The following is a 24,462-nucleotide window of genomic DNA, read 5'->3' on the forward strand; positions in this document are numbered from 1 at the left end:
TTATATCAGCTTAGTTTAGAAGCTTATTTCTTTCAGTGTGCGAGAACGTCTTCCCATTGTATTCATTGTTCAGTTCTCACACATGCACACACAATCACTCACAGATACAGAGAGTTGACCTTATTGAATAGCTGAGTGAGTCTTGCACAAAGGCGTAAAACTTGTGTATGTAGTATTTGAAACACAGACGTTAAACAACTGTTGGTTGGAAAGTGCTGCCTTCAGTCTAGACTAGGAGTTTAGTTAGGTAGTAGGGTAAGTCCTAAGCCGAGTGGGTTTGTACAAGTAGTTTTATAAATCAAAGTCTTCTAGTGGATCCTACCTGAGGTGGTAGAATGGGGTGACCTAGGAGCAGTTAAAGTCTCCGAACATCCATAAACATATCTTGTGTATTAACTGCTTAACTTAGATTTAAACTGATTTGATCATTTCAGCTGATATCAGTTCAGTTCTCACCATAACTGAACTGATATAAGCCAGAATTGATTCCACGTATTTCAGTCGATCAGTTTACACAAGTCAAAAGGTTTTAAAATTTATCAGTTTTCTTAATGAGTGATTACTTCGATTGTATTCCGCTTGATTTAAAATCAAACTCGATTTAATTCATCGGTGTCATCATTCTTAGAACACGAGCTATTGCAGCTCTTGGAGAATATTGTGTTTGAAGCACCTCGAAGGTGCCGAGCACATGATCCTTCAGACCGAAAAACCGATATATTATATAACACAATAATATAATATAGAAAATATATATTTTAAATCTTAAATATGTTAAATGTTTATATATAAATAATAAAAAAATATATTTATTTAAGTTTAAAATCTAAATAATATAGATATAATCAAATAAAAATATATTTTAAAAGCTAAATAAATCAAAATAAGATATAGAATAATATTTTTAAATAAAGTTCAAAATAAAAAATAATCTTACGTAAAATCAAAAATAAAATTTTAAATATAAAATGTATATTTTTAAATAAAAATATCAAAATTTAGTTAAAAAAATTAAAATATGCGAACTAGTATGATTTATTTTTGATCGATTCGATATTTTTTTAGATCGAACCGGTTATCGATTCCAGACCGAAGATGTCGAATCAGCCTGCCCGAATGTTAAATGTTGGGCCGTATTGGTTATTAAATTTGGGCCCAATCGTAATTTTAAACATTTGCCAACTGCTTGCTATACTGTGCAGGCATTCCTTCGCATAGGAAATCTCAAGCAGATCTTCTTCTTCATCCGTAAGGTAGCTTCTGTTTCCGTTTTTATTTTTAACGGAATATTTTGGATTGTTTTTGTTGAATCATAAGCTTATTGTTGATCATTTCTCCGAAAGTTTTTTCGAAGTTGTGAGTGTTTCTGTCTGGGTCTTTGGCTGCTAGTAAATCAGAACATTTAGTGTGTTTTTACTGAACCTTGTAGTCTTTTAAGAGTGATCTGAGTTTGCATTTCGCTACTTTATTGGATAATTAGGTGTTTTGGTTTCACTATTTTGGTACTCTGTTTAATTTAAATTTTGTGTGATGGATTTAAAATTTAAGTTCGTAATGGTTTGTTTTATTTAGAATTGTTGTAATGGTTTTTTCTGTAAATGAATTTATTTGCATAAAAATTTATAATCTGAATAAAAATCCTTGTTCCACCCTGTAGGTGTTGTTTCATTGACAGTAAGCTGGTGGGGCTTTGGTGATTTTTGCACTTTTTTATGCCTGTAATTGAGTGTGTCTGCGATGGATACACTATCCTGCCACTCATAGTACATTCTTACGTATTGGGCAGAAATTAGAATGGACACTAACTTGAGTATTTCTATCATTTCATTCAACTGCCACCAATTGGAATGAAAGGATTTGGGTAAATTATTTCGTGTGATTGGTCTATATAAAGTAAATATGTATGGAGGTACTCAAATTATCATTTGACAAAAGATTCTCATGTTCTCAAACAGGAGTGCTTGTATGCAAATACGGGCAGGAAACATGTATTACTCAGGATCGTTTTGAATATTATCACATCCCTTTTTGGTGTTTGTCTCTTTCTGGGGCACATAAAAATTACTTAACTAATGTTTTTGTGTAAGGTGTCAGAAGTCGAATAAAAAACTGGAGTATGATTCTGAGCGGATGCCCTCCGACGTCCAGGGCTACCAGTTTGACTTATTACAAGACATGTAGCTCCGGGGCGCACAACTCAACATTTTCACGGATTACAAACTCACACAAGGTTGTGTTTTCGTGTAGTAGAAGCTTATGCACTCCTTTTCCATCCATGAAATCGTATCCATTTTCAGGTATATTTGTCCATTGGGTTCAACTGGTACCTTAATCAAACGTAGAGATCTTCATAGATAGTTTGGTGTTACCTTATCTATTCTGTTGGATTTTCTATCCCTGGTTATCTTCCTTCAAAGAAATGAGTAGTTCGCCTATCGTCCTTGCGTAAAATGAGATATGATCAATATTTGAAATTGAAATAATTAAATACTGTTATATCCAGATTAGAAGTAACTGTTAACTTTTGAAATGTTGGAAAAATCGTTTTATGTTTCTTGCTTTAAAGTAATTTTGGAAAAGGTAGAGCTGCAATATGTGACACCATCCCAAGGTGGTGACAAATTAAAGGTGTAATAAACAGTTTCTTCAAATCTAATGATGCTGATATGGGCTAGGCAGAAGTATTATTAATTGTGAAAGGTATTGAATAGTTGATACTGATAATAAATAAAATGGATATCAGGCTTGAATGAATTGGTTGGATCTCTAAAAAAAAGAGAGAAAGAAAATCAACTCTCCTCTTTTTTGGGGCTCAAAATCCGGTTTTATATTCCAATGGTTCATATATGGATTCATTGCATAAGGATTCAAGTGTTGCTAGCCATTTCTTTATTCCCGTGACTTAAATCTTAAAATCATCATGACAGGCCTCCCGAATTTAGGTCTTTCTGCATCATCAACATCACTTTTTCACGGGGAGCAAGGCAGCTTGTTGCGTACTATGCCTAAGTTATCCAAGAGGCATCAATCAGCATCATCACCGAGAGCATCCAAAGATGTCCCTTATAGTTATAGATACCCTGCCATGATGAAGAAGCCAAGATGGTGGTGGAGAACTCTTGCATGCATCCCTTATCTGATGCCACTTCACGAAACATGGATGTACGCTGAAACAGCCTATCATCTACATCCTTTCTTGGAGGATTTTGAATTTTTTACCTACCCTTTTTTGGGAGCTATTGGGAGATTACCGAGCTGGTTTTTGATGGCTTATTTCTTTGTGGCATACCTTGGAATAGTAAGGCGAAAAGAATGGCCACATTTCTTCAGATTCCACGTCGTAATGGGCATGCTGCTGGAGATCGCTTTGCAGGTTATGGGAACAGTGAGCCGTTGGATGCCACTTGCTCTATACTGGGGTAAGGTTGGCATGCATTTTTGGACGGCTGTAGCGTTTGCCTATCTGTTCACGGTTTTGGAGTGCATTAGGTGCTCGCTAGCTGGGATGTATGCTGATTTTCCATTTGTGTGTGATGCGGCTTACATTCAAATTCCGTACGATTAAGGCACGCCATAGGTGGTGGCATTTTGATTTACTCGTATTTTATCCTTTCGCTAATTGGAGTGGATCGAGACTTGTACTGTCTTTTTCTTATTACTTTGACGTTGTAGTGTCACTTTCTTGGCATATTGTTTAATACTTGTCCGCATCTTGAATGATATTTGAATTCTTGGTTTACATTGTAGGTGTAAACAAATCGAGCCGGTTTGCAAACTTTTCGAGCCGGTTCGAAAAATATTTGATTCGTATTTCGACTTTATCAAATTCGGGTTGAACTCGAATATGTTCGAATTTTTTTCAAGCAGAACTTTAACTTAATTTATTTTGTTTGATATTTGCGAGTCGTTCGCAACCTTTATTATTTTGTTAATGTAATATAAATTATATATTAAATAAATATTTTGAGCTTTTCGAGTACTTATTTTTAACAAAAGTTCGAATAGTTCGCGAACATATTTGAATTTTTCGAGTCGAACTCGAGCTTTAATTGTTCGACTCGAGCTTTAATTCGAACATAATTCAAGCCAAAAGTTTTAAATTTTCGATTTCAAATCGAGCTCAACGAGAATTGAACTAATTCGAGTTGAATTTAAGCCATTAAAATTTCGTCATATTTTACTTGTTTCATTTGTTTATAACCCTATTTTACACTGACATTTTGATGGCTAATGTTTTGTATTTAGCAAATGAACGATATATGTGTGTTGAATTGGGCGTCAAAATATAGGCACCTTGAATTCATCCATGTTGAGAAGTCTATTTTTTAAAAACATCCTATCGTTGTACCTCGAGAGCATAGACTCATTTTGATTTTCATTATGAATTAAATAATAAAATTACACAGAAATCTCAAAGCTAATATGAAAACCAAGTATGTTCATTGCTAACTTTTATAGAATTTCACATAATTATAAAAGATCGATTCAGTATGCGTTATAAAGATAAGACGATGATCTACAAATCATCTTCAGAAGTCAAAGTCTGAATCGAAGCTTAAAATGCTAATAAATGACGATGAAGCTACTGGTTCTGCACAAACTGAAATCAGCTAGGTTGATTTCAGCACACCAGTTGAACTGAACCAGACCAACTGAATTGAATTGAACCAGCTGAAACTGAACCAGACCAGTTGAACTGAACCAGCTGAAGAAGTGCCAACTGAAGTGTTAGCAGATAAACCAACTGAATAGCCTACCACTTGTTAGGATCGGTTGGGTGTGAAAAAGTGTTTAGAAGGGGGGAGGTTGAATAAACACTTAACAATTTTCACAGCTTCTTCGATGATTTCACAACTGATCAAGTGTTTATTCAACCCTCCCTTCTAAACACTTTTTCACACCCAATGAACTGAACCAGTTGACCAGAGTTGACCATTCGGAAATATGTTCAGCAAGACAAATTTGACCATTGCAATTTCAGAAACAGTACAAAAACTTTCCAAATGGTCATATTCTTGTGTCTAACGTATATATCATTGTTGGAGCTTATAAATACAACATCTTGAAGATCAAACAAGAGCTTTTGAAGATGATTCAAATCATGGAAGTTAGCAAGAAGAAATCAGCTAGTTGAGAGCACAAGCCCTTGTGTGAGGATACATTTGAGATGTACACAGTAAAGGATAAATTTCTCTACACACAATCACTCACACATATACAAGAGAGTTGAACTTCAAAGATTAGTTGAGTGAGTTTTTACACAAAGACGTAAAACAATGTGTTTGTAGTTTTTGCATATGAGACATTAAACAATATGATGATTATGAGGTGATGCCTACAATCTTGAGTGCTAGAAGTTCAGTTAGGCAGTAACGTAAGTCCTAACTGAATGGGTTTGTACAAGGAGTTGTATAAATTCGTATGTGAGAATTTGTACAAGGAGTTGTATAAATCTCCGAAGAAAAGGTGACGTAGGAGCATTTGAAGTGTCCGAACATCCATAAATAAATTCTTGTCTATTTATTTATTGCATTTACTTATCATTTTCATAGTTTTAAATATGCATTGTTGAAGCATTTTATGTGTTATTCAAATACCAAAATATTGCATACCAAGCGTTTGATAAAATGCTTCAACCAAAATATTTTTACTCACTCAAATTGCATATATTTTAAATCTTTTACAAAATATTTAATCGGTTTCTACGAACGATTATTTCGAGTGTCTTCCGCTTGATTTGAACACCAAACTCTATTTAATTCATCGGCGTTCAATATTTCAAGAATATAGCTATTATAGCTCAACGATTTACCCCTTAATCGATCCTGTCAATAGTTCTTTTAATGTGGAAGCTACCTCTTCTGAATAAAAAAAACAGAAATTATAACAGAAGAAAAACCATTTGCTAAAAATCAAATCTCTATGATATCTGATGGTTAGTGGAGTTAAGCTGACGTGGAATTTTAAATCTGAATATTATCTTGGAAAATAAATTATGCTGAATTATTTCCTTAATTGTGCCAATATTTTCCTCAAAACTTAAAATTATGCTCGTTAACTCATTGCTACAGTTGGTAATTCAAAACTGGAGATGAAGGGTTGTATTTGCATGAGTTTTGTTTCTGTCGGGAGTAAAAATATTTATTTTTTTACCTTGAGTACACAATTCATCACTACTCATTGTTCTTGTTTTTCCTCTCAAACTTTCTCTGCTCTTATTTTCCTTGCTCTCTGCGTAAATTCTTGTTTATATTATCGTAGTATTCAAATGTAATTCTCTTTGTATTTCATAGATGGCTGGAACAGGATACGACCCTCTTGATATTCTAAGCGAAATGGCCGCAAACTTCAGTGTTCCACCCCGTGTGGCAACACCACTTGGTCACTGAAAACCCAATTCTGATTGAAGTCATTTCCCCTGGGGAGGCGGGTAATTCAATAGATGTAGAAAATCCATCGAATTTTGAATAATTGAATCATGTCTTCCACGTATGTAGGAACGAGTGCTTACCGCTTTACCAAAAACTATAGCTGGTGGTAATGGTGCAACTCAAATCTTTTAAACCGCGCAGCAGTTCAAGCACCATGGTTCGATCGCTCTATCAAGCAGTGACAATTATTGCACTCAAAAATCTCTCTCTCAATAATTGCACTCCTTGCAATCAATGGGAATCGAACTCGTGACCTTGGCTCTGATATCATTTGTAGGACCGAGTGCTTACCGCTTTACCAAAAGCTATAGCTGGTGGTAATAGTGCAACTCAAATCTTTTAAACCGCACAGCAGCTTAAGCACCACGGTTCAATCGCTCTACCAAACAGGAACAACTATTGCATTCAACAATGTTCCTCCACAGCCAAGACGCAAAGTGTCATGCAAGTTATAACCTTGATTTCGTCCCATCCTCCACCACTGCGAATCTTCTGGATCCTGATTTATAATTTGGAGATGACTCTGATGATGAATATTTTGAGTTGGTCGTAAGATCAAAATCTGTTGCCGCTGAAAAGAAGACATCCCCTACTGTGCAAGAAGTTGTGGATTCTGAACATTCAACTGCCCCTTCTGAGGACGAAGTGTCCCTAGCTAAGTTTCTTGCATGGTTGAAAGAAGAAAAAACCTTGAAAAAGACACACCAGAGGCAGATGAACCAGATAGAGAAATGTTGCAATAGTTCAAAGAAAATCGCCCAGACAATTCTGACTGTTCTACTTCTTATTCAACTCCTGACTCTAATTCTGATGAGTATTCTAGTGGTGATGAAGAAAGTGAAGATGATCATGATGTTGAGGACAATGTTATGACTTGAGTAAGTCATTTTCCACAAAGTTTTATTCTGAAGCTGCTCTCGCTCTGTGGCCCCTCTACGTCAATTGAGTACTAATTGATGAGAAGAACATTGATGTTGATGCCTACAGAAGCAAAATCTAACTTTGTTCCTGACCAATCGACAGCTGTCATCAATGACGACTACAGTAGCACCATACTGCAGAAGGACAATTCTGGAATTTTCTCAAATCTCTCATCCAGTGTGGATGATGAGAGATCTACAAAGTTTGGACGAGTGTTTGTTTGTGATAAAGTCTACAAATTCAATCCTTCAGTTATCAATGTGTAACACCCTTCTTTTATACTTGACAAGATTAATGATACTTATGTTCATAATCAAAATAGGGTTTGAATGATATACCTTTATTATGAAGCAATTCAAAGTTTCAAACAAGGGTATCAATTTGACGGTTTCTAAAAATGTTTGGCATGATGTCCCTACATTTTGTAAAAACCAAAACTCAAGCAACAACATCGATACATACATATAAGCATATTTTCATATACAAACATACACCGTATCGTTATACATATAGTCATAACTTCGTGAAACTTGTTTCAAACCCTGACATAAAGTCCATTATAATACATATGTGGAAGCTATACAATAAGATGTCCAGGTTCTTGTCGAGATAAGGCATGTACACAAGCATCCATGGGCGAATCGACATCCTATGTATTTTCATTACCTGATCCTGTAATACATGAGTTACGTGAGTTTATAAAACTCGATAAGTTGGCACTTATACGTATCAATATGCATCGAAGAATTATACATATCAAGCATGATCAACAATGAATCTTTAAACAATGTCATACCATAGCATATATTCATGTTAATTTCTGTACTTGAGTCTCATTAGTTGACCTATACTACTGTGCTTGCTTTATTATATAGCTACTACTGTGTTGGACATCAAGGTGCCCTGTGACAACCCCCGCCCCATGAACATATATTGGCCAATAGGTTTGGTGGACTTAAAACCACCCATGATGTCAACAAGCTCGTATATCATATAAAAATTAGTCATTTTCCTTTTCTTTCATGTTCATGTTCATGACATAGCACCTATCTTCAATATTCACGAATGTCTTTCATATTTAATACATAAATATGGACGATGTTGCTATGTTTTCATCAATAAATATGCTAACAATGTATATATAACAATAATCAATGGGAAGCATTTGAAATACATAATATTACTGTAACTTACTGTCCAAGCATACGAATACTGGTTTGAGATGATGTTTCTCTCTCCTATACTGTCAAATATATCAATAATTCAGTCTCTATGTTTATACTAGGTGAAAGTCATCCCTTTATGCTTCTCTACATATATAACAACCATTAAAGATGAACACTTAAAATTCTAGGATGATCGTGAGGTGGAGACTTCAATTTAGCTTCAAAATGAGGAAGAAGAAGAAGGAAAATCACTTGGAGGAGGTTTTCTCGAGTTTTTTGTTGTGAAGAAAGGAAGAAATGTTGAAGAAGCCTTGAAAATTCGAAACTTATCATTTTCATATATAGCGCTCGGGCGGTAACATTCTACCGCTCGAGCGCGGAACATTCTGTAAAATTACTGCATTTGTGGTGCAGGGCGCTCGGGCGGTAACATCTTACCGCTCGGGCGCCACACTCTCTATCCATGTACACTGTTCATCAAATATCACTACAGAAACGTCTCTTCCTTTCAATATTTTTCCAGATCATCCCAAAAGGTTGTTTGCAGCAAATTTAATGTCTTTTTATACAACGATGCACAAAATAGGCATCCGAAATTAGACTCTCTCAACTAATACAACAGTTGTTACTAGACCACAGACATTTGTTTTTTTTTTTTTTTCAATTGGTACTGGAAGTACCTTTAATTTTGTGAAGCTGGTGTTCCAAACAGTTTTTCAATTTGCTGACGGTGGACCAAAATCAACAAAACCATCGTTTCCGTCTTTAATCTACGACATTCTGGAATCTCAAGGTTTTATCAGAGACATTGATGAGGAAATCTCTGGTGAAAAGCTGAAGATTTCCCTAGCTTACTTTAAGAGGAATATGAAGCTGGACCTTCCATGGATTGCTACTAGTGTTGGCCCCCAAAGTTGGCAACACGACCTCTTCATCTACTGTGAACCCTGCTGACTTTATTATGATGTCTCCTTCTGTTATTCAAGCTCGAATTGAGTTTGGTTTGAAGCAAATTAGCAATGCGAATGAGCTTATCGTGTATCATGAAAATCAAATAGATGAGTACCATTTACTTTTAGAAGTGGCAGTGCATTCTGGACAAAAGGTAGAGTATGAGAAGCTACATCAAAAATGGAAGAAGGAGGAGATACAGATGAGCTCATCAATAGAATTGGACATGAAACTACTCCTTAGTTTGTTTTTATGTTTACTTATCTCTTTACTTTTTGTTAGCTTTTAGCAATGATGTTTAGCTGTTGTTGGTGTTATGATCTAATAGAATATACTGCTAAGTTTTCTGTTACACGTGCTGCAACACCTCTAACAACACTGCTATGAGAACATCTGATTTAACTTAGTTGAATTCAGGGGGAGACGAGTCTCTAACTCAAGGAGAGTTGCGTGCTAACTAAATGAAGTTTTGCTGATTACAATATATCACAAATGTGTTACAATACCGCATATAACACTTAACTATATAACACACAAACACTTTATTACATAATAATTTTATATCAAACAACCCACCTTTGAAATTTTAAAATAAGTAAATCAAATGTCTCGTATAATATAATATTCATAAATTAGATGACCGACAAAAGAATAAGTGCGGAGCATCATATATATATATATATATGTATGTATGTAATAATAATTATGTTGTTCAATGTTGACCTTTAGAATTAAAATCAGTTCTTCCACTTTTCCCTCTCTTAATTTTTGGTTTTATTTTGTGTGGGACAATAAACTATTTTCTTAGAAACAATTGATGGAGTCACTTGTTACACATTTTCTTTGATTAAGTATTTTGTGAGATAATATCATGAATCTATGATCATGTGATATGTTGATCCGATCAATAACTATCATGAATAATTATATTTTTGACATAAAAAATAATATTTTTACATGAATTGTCGGATCGAATATCTGTCTCACACACAAAATTGACTTGTTAAACTATCTCACATAAGTTTATTGCGTTTTATCTTTTTGTAACTTTACCGACTCTTTCTCGACGAATCGAAAAGTCTATGATTAAAAAGATTTTCAATTTTCATTATATATGATTTCCCTGTTTATAATATAATTTGGTAATGAACTACAGAAAAACTAGGTAGTTAGCTTTTGAAAAACCGCCTAATTTTGCGACGGGTTTAAACAGTTTCTATTTAAAGCTAAATCGTCGCTAATTAGCGATGGTTTTCTAGGACAGTCGCTAATTACCGACAGTTTTTCAAAAGCTAAATCTTCGCTAATTAGCAACGGTTTTCTAGGACAGTCGCTAATTAGCGACAGTGTTCAAACCGTCGAAATCGTTGCAGATCTAGATCGGCTACGAATGTAAAACTGTCGCTAATAATGACAATTTAAGCAAAATGAGCTAATTAGCAACGGTTTTCTAATAACCAGTGCTAGTAGCGACTTTTTTTTTAAAACCGTCGTAAATTGTCTATAAATAATTTATCTCCGCACCACTTTCCATCTACGATAAAATTTTCTCTCTTAGGATTTTAGTTTCGAGTTGTTCTTGATAAATTTCTTAGTGTTGGTTAAGATAATGAATTTTGTTAGCTTGTATTGTAGGTCGTTTTCCAACTGATTTTTTTTGCGCGTGAACAGTAATCCGACGTCTTCTATGATCATATTGTAAGTTTGTTGTAGATTTATACATAATTTAATTTGTTTTTATTGCATGTTATTTAAAAATTAAATAATATATGAATAGAGTAAAAAGTATATGTAAAAAATCAAGTTCATTTGAAATTGATATTTTGAAAATCCGGGAAGGAAACCAATTACAAATAGAAAAATTTGCTTGAATTTAAAAAATACAAAAGTTAAATATAAACATAACAATATTTTTTCTCGAAATTAAGCGCGTAGTATACACACCCTCTAGTTAAGGTGTTCCTTCTTTTTTGTGCCACACATAGAAATCAACATCTAGTTATTCTAAAAAATGTGATGATATATGTACATTTATATTTGTACATCAATTTGTATAATACAAAAAATTCAATGCAAAAATTCAATTTGTCAAAATCTCAATATATATTGAATACAAAATCTCACAATATAACAGTAAAATCTCACGATATAATGATTGTAAATATCTTTATAACAATATATTAGTTATACCTTTAGAGACCGTTTGATATGTGTGATTGAGTAAACCGAGGATCTGATGTATTAAGGTACCGTTTGTCTCGGTGGTTGAGAGAGTGATTAGATGACATATACTGTCTCATCCCGTGTTCCTTTGTCTTATTCAGATAAATAAAATGTCCATGGGCCTGACATTGAAGACTGAAATCTGAGTACAAGATATTACACAAGACTTTTAAGATGTGTTCTCACGTCTTGTACATTATTCTAGATTTTCTTGAAATATCCCCATACTGCCCTCATTAATTGTACTGAATTCATACGAAATCTAGACCATAAACTTTATTTCATTGTAATGCAATTACGTGTACCAACTACTTTAATAATTTTTGTGTTGCTTACAAGCAAGAGTTCTTCAATATGATGTAATTGAGTTCTTGCACTCCCTATGAAACGAGCATTTGATATTTTTTTTGTTTAATTTCATTGTGCACATGTTTATGTTTTTTTGTTACTGTCTGAAACAATGTGTTAATTTAATTTGTGATTATGTTCTTATTGTCAGGTACTACATCAACACAAGTGACTATGGACATTGGAACATGTAGCAGTACAATGGCTAACAAGGTGAAGAAATCTGAAAAAATTCGGCGGGTGTGGAGTGCTCGTGAGGAGGAAGTATTGATTCAATCATTGAAAGAAGCAATTGCAAATGGCTGGAAAAGTGAGAACGGTTTCAAGTGTGGGTACTTGAATTTCCTTGAGAAGGCAATAATGAAAATATTCCCAGGTACCGATTTACGAGGCTGTCCACACATCAACTCGAAAATTCATGTATGGAAAAAAAAATCATGGCACATTGGTGACCATGTTGAGTAGAAGTGGAATGGGGTGGAATGATACACAAAAAATGATCGAGACGTCGGATGAAGTGTGAGACGCATTTGTCAAGGTAACGTTCACTTGAAAGTTAAAAATTGTCAACTTTTTTATTTTACATTACATATTATGTCTGTAAGATATTCAATTTAGAAAACTGAATCTATTTTATTGAAAAACAATTGACAGATTGATAAAAGTGTCAAAACATGGCGATTCAAGTCATGGCCACATTATACAGATTGGTGTGAAATATTTGGATTTGATCTTGCAACAGGGGGAAGAACATCGGCTTTCGCAACTGCAGTTCAACAAATTCTAAACATTGACGATGTCATAGGACTTGACATGAATACTTTTTTCGAAGACATACCCCTGAACATGGAGGGGGGTGGTGAATCGAATTCTGTTGCAAATACAACCTCCTTCACAGCATCGGAGAATCAAAAGGTTACTAAAAAGAAACGAAAACAAGCAACGCAAGGTGAAGAATTATTTGTTGATGACATCAATAACTTTACTGCTATGACAAAAGAGGCAATAGCTGAGCTTGGTAAACGTCTTAGTCACGACTATGAGATCGCGATGCCTGTTTCAAAGAATGTACTGGATGTGTTACAAAAGATCCCTGGACTAAGCAGGGATGAGAAGCAAATTGCAGCAGAGATATTGATAGAGAAACCAAAGAAGTTAGCATTGTTCTTCAGTCTTCACGATGATGACAAATTGTCGTTTGTGCGAAGGATTAGTAAAACAGATTAACAGTGCTGTGTTGGTACTATCTTGTTTCTATCTATGTTACATTCCCCTTTTGTTGATGTGGAATTGCAAGATATGTATTTTTCTATGTGGAAGTAACTTTGGTACATCATGATATGGTCTTCCACTATTTTCCAAGATATATATGGACTTATTTGGAGAAGATATGTGATATGGTATTCCAAATTAATGGGTTGTTGATCTAATTATCAGGTGATTTGTTTTTAGTAATATTTGTTTAGCTTTCCTTATTTCATTAATATTTGTGTTTCCCCCACCGTTAATGCATTTACTTAGATGTGATAAATTGCACTGTTGTTTCCAATCCAACTTTATGTCCATGCTAACTTGTTTTTTACATACACGATACATATTTTATTGCACACTGATTCCTTTGATGTGCATGGAGAATCGAATTGTAAGCAATTTTTCAGTCTTGCACGTACTATTTTTGTCCAATTGTGCTTTTCAATGTGGTTTGAAAGATTATAAATAAAAGAAGACGAATAATCGAACTTGTAAAAAGTATGAAACTACCTTGATAATATACAGTACCAACTCAGTTCTTCTCACGTCAAAGCACTGAATATGAATGTATAACGTTAGTCTTTTGAATCAGTTGTTTTTGTCTCCGTGAGAAATGATAATTTGAAGATTGCAATCACACATACTTAAATAAAAAAGCATTAATAATGAAAAATGCTAAACAAACATTATATCAAATACATTTATATAATTAACCATTACTAAGGTGTGAGCAAACCTTACCATAAGCTTCACAACAATTTGACAAAAGCAGAACAACAATCTAACTAGTGCCATCTAAGTACGATAACATATATACATTGTTGAGAAGCAACAAAAGACACAAAAACAGGTCATACACACCATTACAGTCAATATTCAAGTAGACTCTCAGCCACGGTTTTTCATAGGTGAGCAACTAGACTGTGAGCTTTGGATATCAGTTAGTTTTCCATTGCACACGTTACCTCCACCGCCCACCATGTTTGGCGCATTGATGCAATCCAAAGTCTTCATCCTGCTATAGTCGGCAGCTTCAACGTTGAGAGGCACATCATTCTTTGCTTTCAGCCTCTCCTTATCACATAGGGATTTTTTGTCTGCACAATAAACATTTACATCTTGGACACTACTGGATTTTTGACGTTTAGGAGGTTATGGTAAAATCTCAACTTCGTCGTTTGAAGTGAGATAAATATACCCGAAGTCTTCTTTCCAGTAACTGGGCAGCAGGTATTTCCAACTACTTGTAATACTATCATCAGAAGCTTGTTCCTTTTTCTTACCCATTCTCACGTTGAAATAGAGGAGGAAGATTGAAATTTGAATATAATATTAGTTCTTCTGTGTGCACTTTATCTAATTTGGTGATAAGCTTTAAATAGAAAAATGGTAGACCCAACTAACTCATTAATTTCAGCCAAAACACAACAATCAAAGTTGAGATAAATTGATTTAATGCAGGGAGTTAAAAGATTCTACACTAAATAAATATGCATTCCTGTAGCACATCAACATCAAATCTTTTGGTGGTTGGATATTGTAAATGCATGTAATAATTACAAAGTTAATTCATTTATATAAATGCTGCACGAACACAAGTTCTAATGGAAAAAATGACTGATACATGACATCTGAAAGATACATACATTCATTTGATGTGATGCATTAATAATAACAAAAACATGACATCTGAAAAAGCATATACAACATCTTAACAAAATCTGGTAGTTGGTGCTTAAGATCAATTAAAATTTTACATCGGATATCACAATGATCCCAAAACATTAGCATCTTAAACGATCCCACTGCATGGTGGTCTAACACAGAAACAAGTTAAGTCATGCATCTTACTTGGAAACAATTATAAGTAATATTGCTAAAAGGATGACACAAAGCAATGAGGAAAAGCAACCAAAACAACAACATATTTGCTCTCCAGTTAATTTTGGGGGTGGTCGGACATGCTTGTGAATGTTTGAGGGCGAGATTGACCTGTGTTCGATGTTCGACGTCGATGACTCAGCTTTGTTTGACGACTCATTGAAGGGAAGCTCATTGTGCACGTTTTTTCTATAACCAAAGTTGGTCGATGGTGCACCACTTGACACATTTCCGTTAAAAGTTGGTTCTATATTAGGCATGCTATGGAGTCCATGGTATTCATCATACCATATAAATTTGTTTGGATGCTTCAAAGATACCGGACAGATGTAGTAATACTTCCTGGGACGGGTAGCAAATTCTCTAGCCTGCCTTAGAATCATTATCCCATGCCCGCACTGACATTGGGGTGGATTTCCTAGGTTCATAGCAAACTGCATACTAAAAGTTCAAAATCATACATCAGGAAAATTGAATACAAGAATAGTGTAGTGAAATGCAACTATCGAATAAACATAATAATCAAACTTGGTTCATCTCCGAACTTGATTCTTCACTGAAAAGCTCGACAACAGTGTGTCAATGATGAATTTTTCACGAAAGTTAGGTGGACATATTGTGGACAGCTGAAAAGTGTACACATCATCTATATTATTTGACATCTACGAACTAAAGTAACCATTATTCTTACCATGGAAAATGCTATAAAACTATTATCGGTCGTAAACATCTGTGTGCTGAACATCGGTTAACAATAAATTGACAATATTACAACAGAATTAACAATATCATCCAAATTATGTGATCCCTAAGTCAAAGTTGAAAATAAAAACACGAAAAGCAGTGGGAAAACGTTTTGTCACAAAAAAAATTGCATTACCTGATGAAACAATAAATTCTAATTAAAGAAGCAGAATATGCTACAGCATCTATAACAAAGACACAAGCTTCACAAACCTAGGTTGACGTCGAAAGCCCAACTAAAATGCAGCGAAGAAATGAAACAAAAAAAGTTACAGGTTGGGAGCCCACCGTTTTCTTCACCACTATTGTTGATTCACAGGCTGATATGATTTAATGGTTGTAGGAGAAGGAGAATTAGAAGGTGATGTGCAAGTTTGAAAAAGTGAATTCGTGAATGAGAAATTGTTTACTAGAGAAAAATGGTGAAAATGATAAATGAACTATATAATTATTTTCGAAGAATGTGCAAGGGCATTCTAGTACTTACCACTGATTTTATTGTTTATTTTTATTTATGTGTATTTGACAGCAAAGTTTGTCATACTTTATCAAATATTATATAACATATCATATAGGCCACGTTTGGTATGACTTATTACCCGAGGATTAAGGAAGAAATATTGAACTATCCTTTGTTTGACTTGTTTTTTAGGTATGCACTGATAACTTCCGGCCCGTGATAATTCCACTGTGTAGTCATGAAAAGAAGAAAAAGTAATCCCAACTATTTGGTGGTATACTCAATCCTGACATGAACAGTAGTATATCTTTAGGTTTACCCTCCCCAAATTACCCTTTATCCCACCGACCTAAATTACGAACCTCATTTCATCTCTCTTCCATGACTTGCTTCTCGTTTCTGTGAAGGCGTAGTCCCATTGAAGTGTGACGTAGTTTTCTGTTGTGTGCAGCCGGCTTTTAAGCTTTCGTTACTCGAGGTAATTTGTGTAGTTGTTCAAATGGGTTTTGTATTGTTCAGTATTTCATTCTCCCGTGTCATATTCTTGATAATAATGATTTATGCTCAGTTTTGGTGTCATTTATTTGTATTGCGAGCCTGGGAAAGCTTGTGCTATGCAGTCGAAGTGAGCTTTGGTTAGTTGTCAAGTTCACCCAATTTATTTCAAACCACTTTTCATGCTTTTTTTTATTGGCAGTGGAAAATTAATTGTCATTATTTTCTTCAGCATTCTCTACGTAATTGTTAATGCATCATTCTTCGGTTTTCTTAATTACCATTTAATTTGTAAACAAATTTCTTTGTCTTTATTGTATTGAATTTTTGAGAGCTTATAATTGAAATACATATTTGAATTCTGCATTTTTGTTAATATCCATGTCCGTTGCTCTCGAATATATTAAATCACATGTGTTTGTTTACAATGTCCCTGTCATATTATTGGTAATCGCACATAAATTTCCAGTTTTCGGTTGAGTTTACTGACAACATGGAGCAACATAGAAAAATTGTTATCCTTCTGCTGGTCAACCATATGTTATGTCGCTCTTTTTTGATGTTATGCCTCCTAATACGAGAGCATACACGAATGGTCTCAATTACTCGTCGTGCCTGTCGAAGACAAGCTGCTTCGTATAGCATGATTCAAAGAGTAAATGCTCAATTGAGCAATTTGCATAGGATTATTGAAGTCGGAGATACCCAATGTGTGAATAACTTAAGGATGAATCGAAGCGCGTTTGGACGACTATGTTATTTGTTAACAAACTTAGGAGGTTTAGTTGAGTCAAGATACGCACGAGTCGAAGAGAAAGTAGCCATGTTCTTGTCTATATTGGCGCATCATAAAAAGAATCGGGTTGCTGGGCATGATTACATACGTAGTGGACAGACAGTTAGTGCTCATTTTCATGATGTTCTTAAAGCGTTGCTAAAGTTATATCCACTACTCCTTTTCAAGCCGTCTCCTATCGATGAAGATTGTAGAAACGAAGCATGGACGTGTTTTAAGGTAATACCTCATTTCGGTCTATCTCTTTTTTGTAGTTTGGTTTCCTTAGTCAGTGGTTCGACGATATAAAGGTTACTTACACATTGCTTGCAGGGTTGCCTTGGCGCATTGGATGGAACACATATCGGTGTACATGTCCCTTGTCGAGATAAAGCAAGATACAGAAATCGAAAAGGTACTATTGCGGTGAATGTGTTGGGGGTATGTGACCGCGATATGAATATCATATACGCTCTCACGGGCTGGGAGGGATCCGCGGCAGATGCTCGAGTTTTAAGAGATGCGCTAAATAGTGATGATTCATTAAGCGTTCCACGAGGTTATATTTGTATTTTAGAGGTTTATATTTCTTTATCATTTTTGTAGCAAGATTTTACTCCAATCATTGTCAACGTTCTTATTATTGGTGTTACGAAAATGCAGGTTCTTATTATTTATGTGATAATGGATATGCAAATGTTGAGGGTTTCTTGACGCCGTATCACCGTGTTAGGTATCATCGCGATGCTTGGGGCAATCGTGCTTGCGGTCCACAAGATTACAAGGAGTTGTTCAACTGGAAACACTCTCAACCTCGTAACGTAATAGAAAGAGCATTTGGTTTGTTGAAAAAAAGATGGGCAATCCTTCGAAGTCCTTCGTTTTACCCACTAAAAGTTCAGAACCATATAATTTTGGCTTGCATTCTATTACATAATTTCATACGAACTCAAATGGATGAAGATCCAATGGACAACGTTGAAGAAAATGTTGGTAGCCCGGTTAATGACACTCAGAATGATTTCATCAACAGTTTGGAGTCTTCAATTGGGTGGGATGCTTGGAGAGACGAGTTAGCAATGTCGATGTGGAACATGAACAATTAACTTGCTTGTATTTCATTTCAATTGTTACCTACTGTACTTTCACTTTGTTGTTATTTGTTTCGTTATGGTCTATTTACCAAAGGGTCTGACAATCGTGACTTTCTGTTGACTAATGTATGTTTTCATAAACTTGTTGAATATAGCTTTCGCACTATTGATTGATTCGTATTTCCGTAGGTCTTTACTTCGTCATTCATTATGACAGTTGAAGTATGTTGTGTTTTGTACAGAGACAGATATACAACTCAGTGAACTGTTTATGGATAGTGGATCATCGTCTGCGAGTGTTGTCGGGAAGACCAAAAAACAGGACAAGACCCGAAGTAGTTGGAATGCTCGAGAAGAAGATGTTCTAATCCATGCACTGAAAGATGTCATAACAAAGGGATGGAAAAGTGAGAATGGATTTAAGGCTGATTATTTAAATCTGCTGGAGAATGCAATGCAGGAATCTATCCCCGAGAATAGCTTATGTGGAAATCCACATATCAATTCGAAGATCAACGTGTGGAAGAAAACATATAGTACTATAGTGACATTATTAAGCAAAAATGGTGTGGGCTGGAACGATTCTAATAACACAATCGATGTGACAGATGAGACATGGGAGACAATCGTGAAGGTATTGTTTTCAATGTTAATTTTATGTATTCGTTACAAAGTTTAATTTTCTTTATTATTTCTTCGATTTATCGTAGACCGATATGACGTTACGTGCAATGAGACACAAGCAGTGGACACATTACCATGATTGGTGTGAGATATTTTGAAATGATCGTGCTACCGGTGAGCGCGCAACCAATTTTGAGAATGCAATTCATGAGGTCCTAAACATAGACAATGAAATACGTACTACTGCGTGGCTTGCCGAGGCACATGCATTTGACACAGTTGATGCTGCTGAAGACTCTAAATCTGAGACTAATATCCCGTCATCAAAACGTAAGGAATGTGAAACTTCGAAGATTAAGAAAAGAAAGAAAGGCACTGACGAAGTACAGACAATTGTTGAAGCAATCAAAAACCTCGCCGACATAACTCAAAACACAATGACAGATTTGATCAAGAAGCTTTCTTCAGAGGAGAACCTTTCAGATGCACAAGATCAGGTGTTGAATGCGTTGGACGAGATGACTCATCTTTCGGAGGACGAGCAAGTGATTGCTGCTAAATTGTTATTTAACAACCACAAAGACTTGGCTCTGTTTCAACGTTTAGGTGATCGTGGAAAGATTAGCTTAGTGAATAGGCTTTTGGGCGGACAGTAATGGGTGAAGAAGCTGAGCATTTGGTGCAGATGTTGTAGGATATATTTCAATTAATGAATACGACATGAACTGATTCATGGACATACAACACTGAAGGAATGAACATTGCACAAAATAACGCTGATGATGAGTCAAAGGTTTGTAGAACCATAATCAACACACTTAAATAAAATTGCCTTTGAACATCAAAAAGACGACAGCAAAATGCAGTGGACACTTACATAATATGTGCTTACAAGTTTAGTACATCAGACATGGAAGAAAATTAAAAAATTGGTACCACACACACTTACGTCGAAATACTAAGAAATAATTACACTTCATACTCAGAATTCATCCACTAATCATCGCTCAACTCCATTTTCTCCAACAACAGAGTTATCTCTTCGGAGTTCTTCTCCATTTTCTTCGCTAGGTTGCGATTTTCACGAGTCAAATCTGATATAGCTTGCATTAAATCACCTAGTTTATTACAACGCTTAGGTTCATTGTCACCGGTAGCATTCGGATTTGAAGTGGACAAATTAGGTTGTGAGGACGAAGTTTCATCAGACTTTTTTTAAAAAAAAAACTCAAAAATGCCTCCTCGGCCTGTTTCCTAGTTTCGTACCCTTTGAAACAAGCCCCAGGAAATCTACAAACTTCGGAGTTTGCTTCAGACCAATGCTCATATACGCCAGCATTTCTTCCCACAAAAACAACATAGGTTTAGGCTGCATTCAAAGATGTTTCTTAAGAAACACGGGAAGAGTTAATAGTATATATAAGTACAAAAATCTCTTCTCAACTACAGCAATGTATTTAAATAGAAGCAAAATATCAGTTGGATTGGTAATAAGCTTAACATACGTAAGATAATACACAAAAATTGCAACAAAAACAACAAGAAGCTCTGAAATGCCATTCCGCAATTCTTCAAGATTAATTTATAAAAAAAAATTCCAAGCATAAAGATTCAGAAGACATCACCATCTCTTCGATTAAATAGGTTGTACAAGTAACTGGTAATCTTCACAGACGTCTGTTTCAAAACCGGTCAATACCTTGACAACATTCGAATCAATCCATTCAATTGTGCGAAACGAAGGTGAGGAAATCAAAATACGGAAAGATATTGTTCCACCAAGAGAGGACGTAAGGGTTTGAAATTTGGTTCAGGAAGAAAATCAAGTTCCCCGTCTTTGTACTACAGTTTCTAACTTGGAAGGGTATTTTTTTAACATATATACTTAAACCTACTGCTTATACATGTCTGAAAAATTGAACCAAACAAGAAGGACAATTAGCTCATTTATATGTCGTCTGGGGCATTTTTGTCTTTACACTAAAAAAGTACAAAATTAGTACATCATTTTAAATTCATACCAAACACCATATTATTTATCTCATAGTACTAATAATTCATATATCTCATTTTATAATCACTTGAATTAATAATCATTTAATTATCTCATTTCACGTACCAAACGTAGCCATACAGTTTAGTAATCCGTAACTTAAGTCTGACTATCACTTAGTATTACTCTTAAAAATAATCAACGGTGCGTCCGCGTGCAGGTATTGGTACACGTGTCGTTATATTATTGGTATTGGTATAGGTATAATACACGTGATAAACAGGCTTTCTTTCTGTTCTGATAGCATTCATATCTCGTCGGCTCGAAAGCTTCCCTTATTTCTAAGGTATTTTCTGACTCAATTTTTCTTTAAATAATTTACAGAGTTTTGAATCTGTGATGATTTCTGTCTCGATGTTAAATTGGGGTTGGTTTATTGGAAGTTTAATTTTTATATAGATTCTCCTTGTGATGTGATTCGGATCTGTCGGTTGAACCGATTTTTCTTTTTCTATTTCATGTTCACTTTATGATCTGTTGATACTAGTTTCTCGGATCGGAGCAAGATACTGTTCTTTTTTTCGTGATTATTTATGAATGAGATCGAGCTAGGGTTTGGCCTTGGGTGCAGATCGAGCTACGGCTAGGGTTTCGGAATAGTTAATATTAACATCTCTCCTTTTGTTAATAACCTCACCAAACATTTGATTATGATGATGTACTATCTCTGCTTGCAACTTTATTAATTTGTAGGTGGAAATTCGTAATTTTTGTTGGATATTTTTTGTTCACATATAGAATTTATAAGTCAGAGATATGTTTGCTTAAGAGGATTCTTGGAAACAATTCTGGCCGAGTATTTTATTATTGTGCTTGTTTTCGTGTGGAAACGCGGCCATTGTAAATTTTTTTTGCATTTCTGCATTTTGAGATTGATTTGTTTGTTTTTTAGCGGTCGATTTGTTTTTTTTGGTGTGCCTTGTAATTTGGATTGTTTTAAATGATTATGGTTATGATTCTTGTTGTCATATAATGTTGTTATTCTTATGGAATTTATACAATTCCGTTTACATTGCTCTGAGTTTGGTTTAATTTCTGTTGGTTTTGTTGTTATACTATATGATTGAGAATCCTACTATTCATTTTGTTCTCTTGCACAGAGTGTATCCTGCTATAGATTACAGATAGATGGTTCATTTTTTGATGGTTTGATACCATCTTTCTTTCAAAAGGGATTAGATTGCCAACAAGGGCATTACTATATTCTTATTCAGTTAAATTCTGTAGTTGTTGGGGTAAAAATGGCAGCTAAATACATATTTTCCTCTTTCGCGGGAACGTTTGCTTTGGTATATGTTGTCGACAACTTAATTGCTGATCAGAAGATTTTTGGAGGTATCTTTTCGATGCATTAAACTCAAAACTCAAGTTTTATCTAATTTTCTGGAATTTCAAACCGTTGGCATTGCACTGTAGGTACTACTCCTAAGACAGTTTCAGATAAACAATGGTGGCTAGAGACTGATAAAAAGTTCCAGGCATGGCCTCGTACTGCTGGTCCCCCAGTGGTCATGAACCCAATATCCCGCCAAAATTTCATCGTCAAGTCTAGTCTTGATCAGTGAAACGACCAAGTCCATGGCTGTTTTCTCATGATGTGGAGCTCATGGTTTTGTCATGGGTATTTCTTTTTTAATCTTCTCATTGGCTATCAATGCACATGCTTTAGGGAATATTTTGTTGAATGTTTTTTCTCGCGTTTCTGCCTGTCGCAGGCTTAGACTTGCTATGCTGCATAACAAATGAAAATAATTGTTGTATGTTCACCATACTCGTGTGATTCTGTTTTCATATTGTAAAAATGCTTGTGATTTGATTTTAGTTCCCTGTTGCCTATGCTTGGTACTCGTTTCTTTTCCCCTTTTAGTTGGGGATATATAGGCTTTTGAAGGGGTTGATTGATTTAATACTATTTCAATTTACATAATTTTCTATTTAGACAGATACTTTGAATTTCAGAAGAATTCAAAATAATTTTTGACTGAAATTAAATACAATCTATTAATTTGGTTTTAAAAAAATTTACAATCTATATAATTGATAAGTGAAACCAGAGCAATCTATATAAAAAAAAATATTAATTGCCTTTGACACGAAGGATTTTAGCAATGAGGAATTGTTGAATGAAATAAGGAATTAATGAAATCAATATTAGAGATAAACTTCTTAGTTCGTCTTGCGTTTAAGATTTCAGGACATTATTGGGTTATTGTGTGTCAAATAACTATGGTTCGATATTTTTGGTGTTAGACATCAATTATTTGGATATCAAATTTTTAATGAGAAAATGCAGGTAATATGTCACGTGTTTTCAGTGTTCATAAAAATATCAAAATTCACAAAATCATAAAACAATTGGGTGTAAATTATTTCGAAATTAATAATAGATAAACCCACTTATGGTTAGAATGCTCCGAAGCGTCGGATTCCAGGATTGAATTTAAGGTCTATTGGTATAGTTGTTATACTATATGACTGTCATCCTATTCATTTTGTTTTCGAATCCAATGAAAATAGTACAATTCTTGCTGATTTGATACCATCTTGCTTCCGAATGCGCATAACTACATGATAGGTAATAAAAGAGTTCACACCCACATCAGAGGCTCAAGTTTTGTGCCTGGGATCTTTGTTTTCAACAATGATGCGATCCGGGTGAAATGAATAAGCCGGGTCGGGTGCTCCACCGGATCTGACATCAAGATAATGAAGGGAATAAGAGCAATGTGAGATATGGCTTTCCTGTGAGCTGCAGACAAGGAGATGAACTCGTGAATGGGCGTCGGAGGGGTATCCGGTGTGATCACTCCGATGCTTATGTCCGTGAATGACTCAATAAAAGACCAATGTAACCTAGTGATGGTTGTGATATTGGTGTGTATGAAGGAATAATGAATGCTGGTGTATTCAATATCTCAATAGATGAATAAATGCAAAGAAGGAACCTGATATTTATAGTAGGAGGAGTAATGATGATCTCGTTCTGCGTGTTACCTACTAATTATAGTAGGACGGCTAGTCATACCCTATATTCTGACATATCAA

General features: G+C 34.9%; 2 protein-coding genes and 1 long non-coding RNA gene across 7 annotated transcripts; 2 read left to right on the forward strand and 1 right to left on the reverse strand.

The window, feature by feature from the left end:
- The first annotated feature begins 1,109 nt into the window (after positions 1-1,109).
- On the forward strand, positions 1,110-3,739 carry LOC140981437 (protein TIC 20-I, chloroplastic-like). 3 transcript variants are annotated; one of them, XM_073447841.1, is made up of 3 exons: positions 1,110-1,253; positions 2,095-2,297; positions 2,928-3,739. In XM_073447841.1, exons 2-3 carry the CDS (start codon positions 2,117-2,119, stop codon positions 3,563-3,565), a joined length of 819 nt encoding a protein of 272 aa, XP_073303942.1. In that variant the 5' UTR covers positions 1,110-1,253; positions 2,095-2,116; the 3' UTR covers positions 3,566-3,739. The 3 variants fall into 3 exon arrangements, with proteins under 3 accessions (XP_073303942.1, XP_073303941.1, XP_073303943.1); XM_073447840.1 differs by having other exon boundaries at positions 1,127-1,253; positions 2,088-2,297; XM_073447842.1 differs by having other exon boundaries at positions 1,143-1,248.
- Positions 3,740-11,085: 7,346 nt separating this feature from the next.
- Positions 11,086-23,047, forward strand: LOC140980196 (uncharacterized). Of its 3 annotated transcripts, none has more exons than XM_073445906.1 (3): positions 11,086-11,167; positions 22,645-22,752; positions 22,834-23,047. In XM_073445906.1, exons 2-3 carry the CDS (start codon positions 22,659-22,661, stop codon positions 22,980-22,982), a joined length of 243 nt encoding a protein of 80 aa, XP_073302007.1. In that variant the 5' UTR covers positions 11,086-11,167; positions 22,645-22,658; the 3' UTR covers positions 22,983-23,047. The 3 variants fall into 3 exon arrangements, with proteins under 3 accessions (XP_073302007.1, XP_073302006.1, XP_073302008.1); XM_073445905.1 differs by having other exon boundaries at positions 11,149-11,167; positions 22,632-22,752; XM_073445907.1 differs by lacking the exon at positions 11,086-11,167 and adding an exon at positions 21,659-21,703.
- LOC140980197 (uncharacterized) lies at positions 22,829-23,343 on the reverse strand. Its single transcript, XR_012175895.1, has 2 exons — positions 23,078-23,343; positions 22,829-23,044 (listed from the first exon to the last, which is right to left on the reverse strand). It is a non-coding gene; the product is annotated as an uncharacterized lncRNA (long non-coding RNA).
- Positions 23,344-24,462: the final 1,119 nt, after the last annotated feature.

The sequence above is a fragment of the Primulina huaijiensis genome, chromosome 7 (assembly GCF_012295235.1).
Source record: "Primulina huaijiensis isolate GDHJ02 chromosome 7, ASM1229523v2, whole genome shotgun sequence".
Classification (NCBI taxonomy): domain Eukaryota; kingdom Viridiplantae; phylum Streptophyta; class Magnoliopsida; order Lamiales; family Gesneriaceae; genus Primulina; species Primulina huaijiensis.

What these genes read in the sequence shown, in the direction of transcription:
- LOC140980196 (XM_073445906.1), top strand. Translation starts at nt 22,659, where the DNA reads ATGGCAGCTAAATACATATTTTCCTCTTTCGCGGGAACGTTTGCTTTG. An exon ending in TGATCAGAAGATTTTTGGAG is followed by an intron (nt 22,753 to 22,833) that starts GTATCTTTTCGA and finishes ATTGCACTGTAG; the next exon opens with GTACTACTCCTAAGACAGTT.
- LOC140981437 (XM_073447841.1), top strand. Translation starts at nt 2,117, where the DNA reads ATGATTCTGAGCGGATGCCCTCCGACGTCCAGGGCTACCAGTTTGACT. An exon ending in GAAATCGTATCCATTTTCAG is followed by an intron (nt 2,298 to 2,927) that starts GTATATTTGTCC and finishes TCATCATGACAG; the next exon opens with GCCTCCCGAATTTAGGTCTT.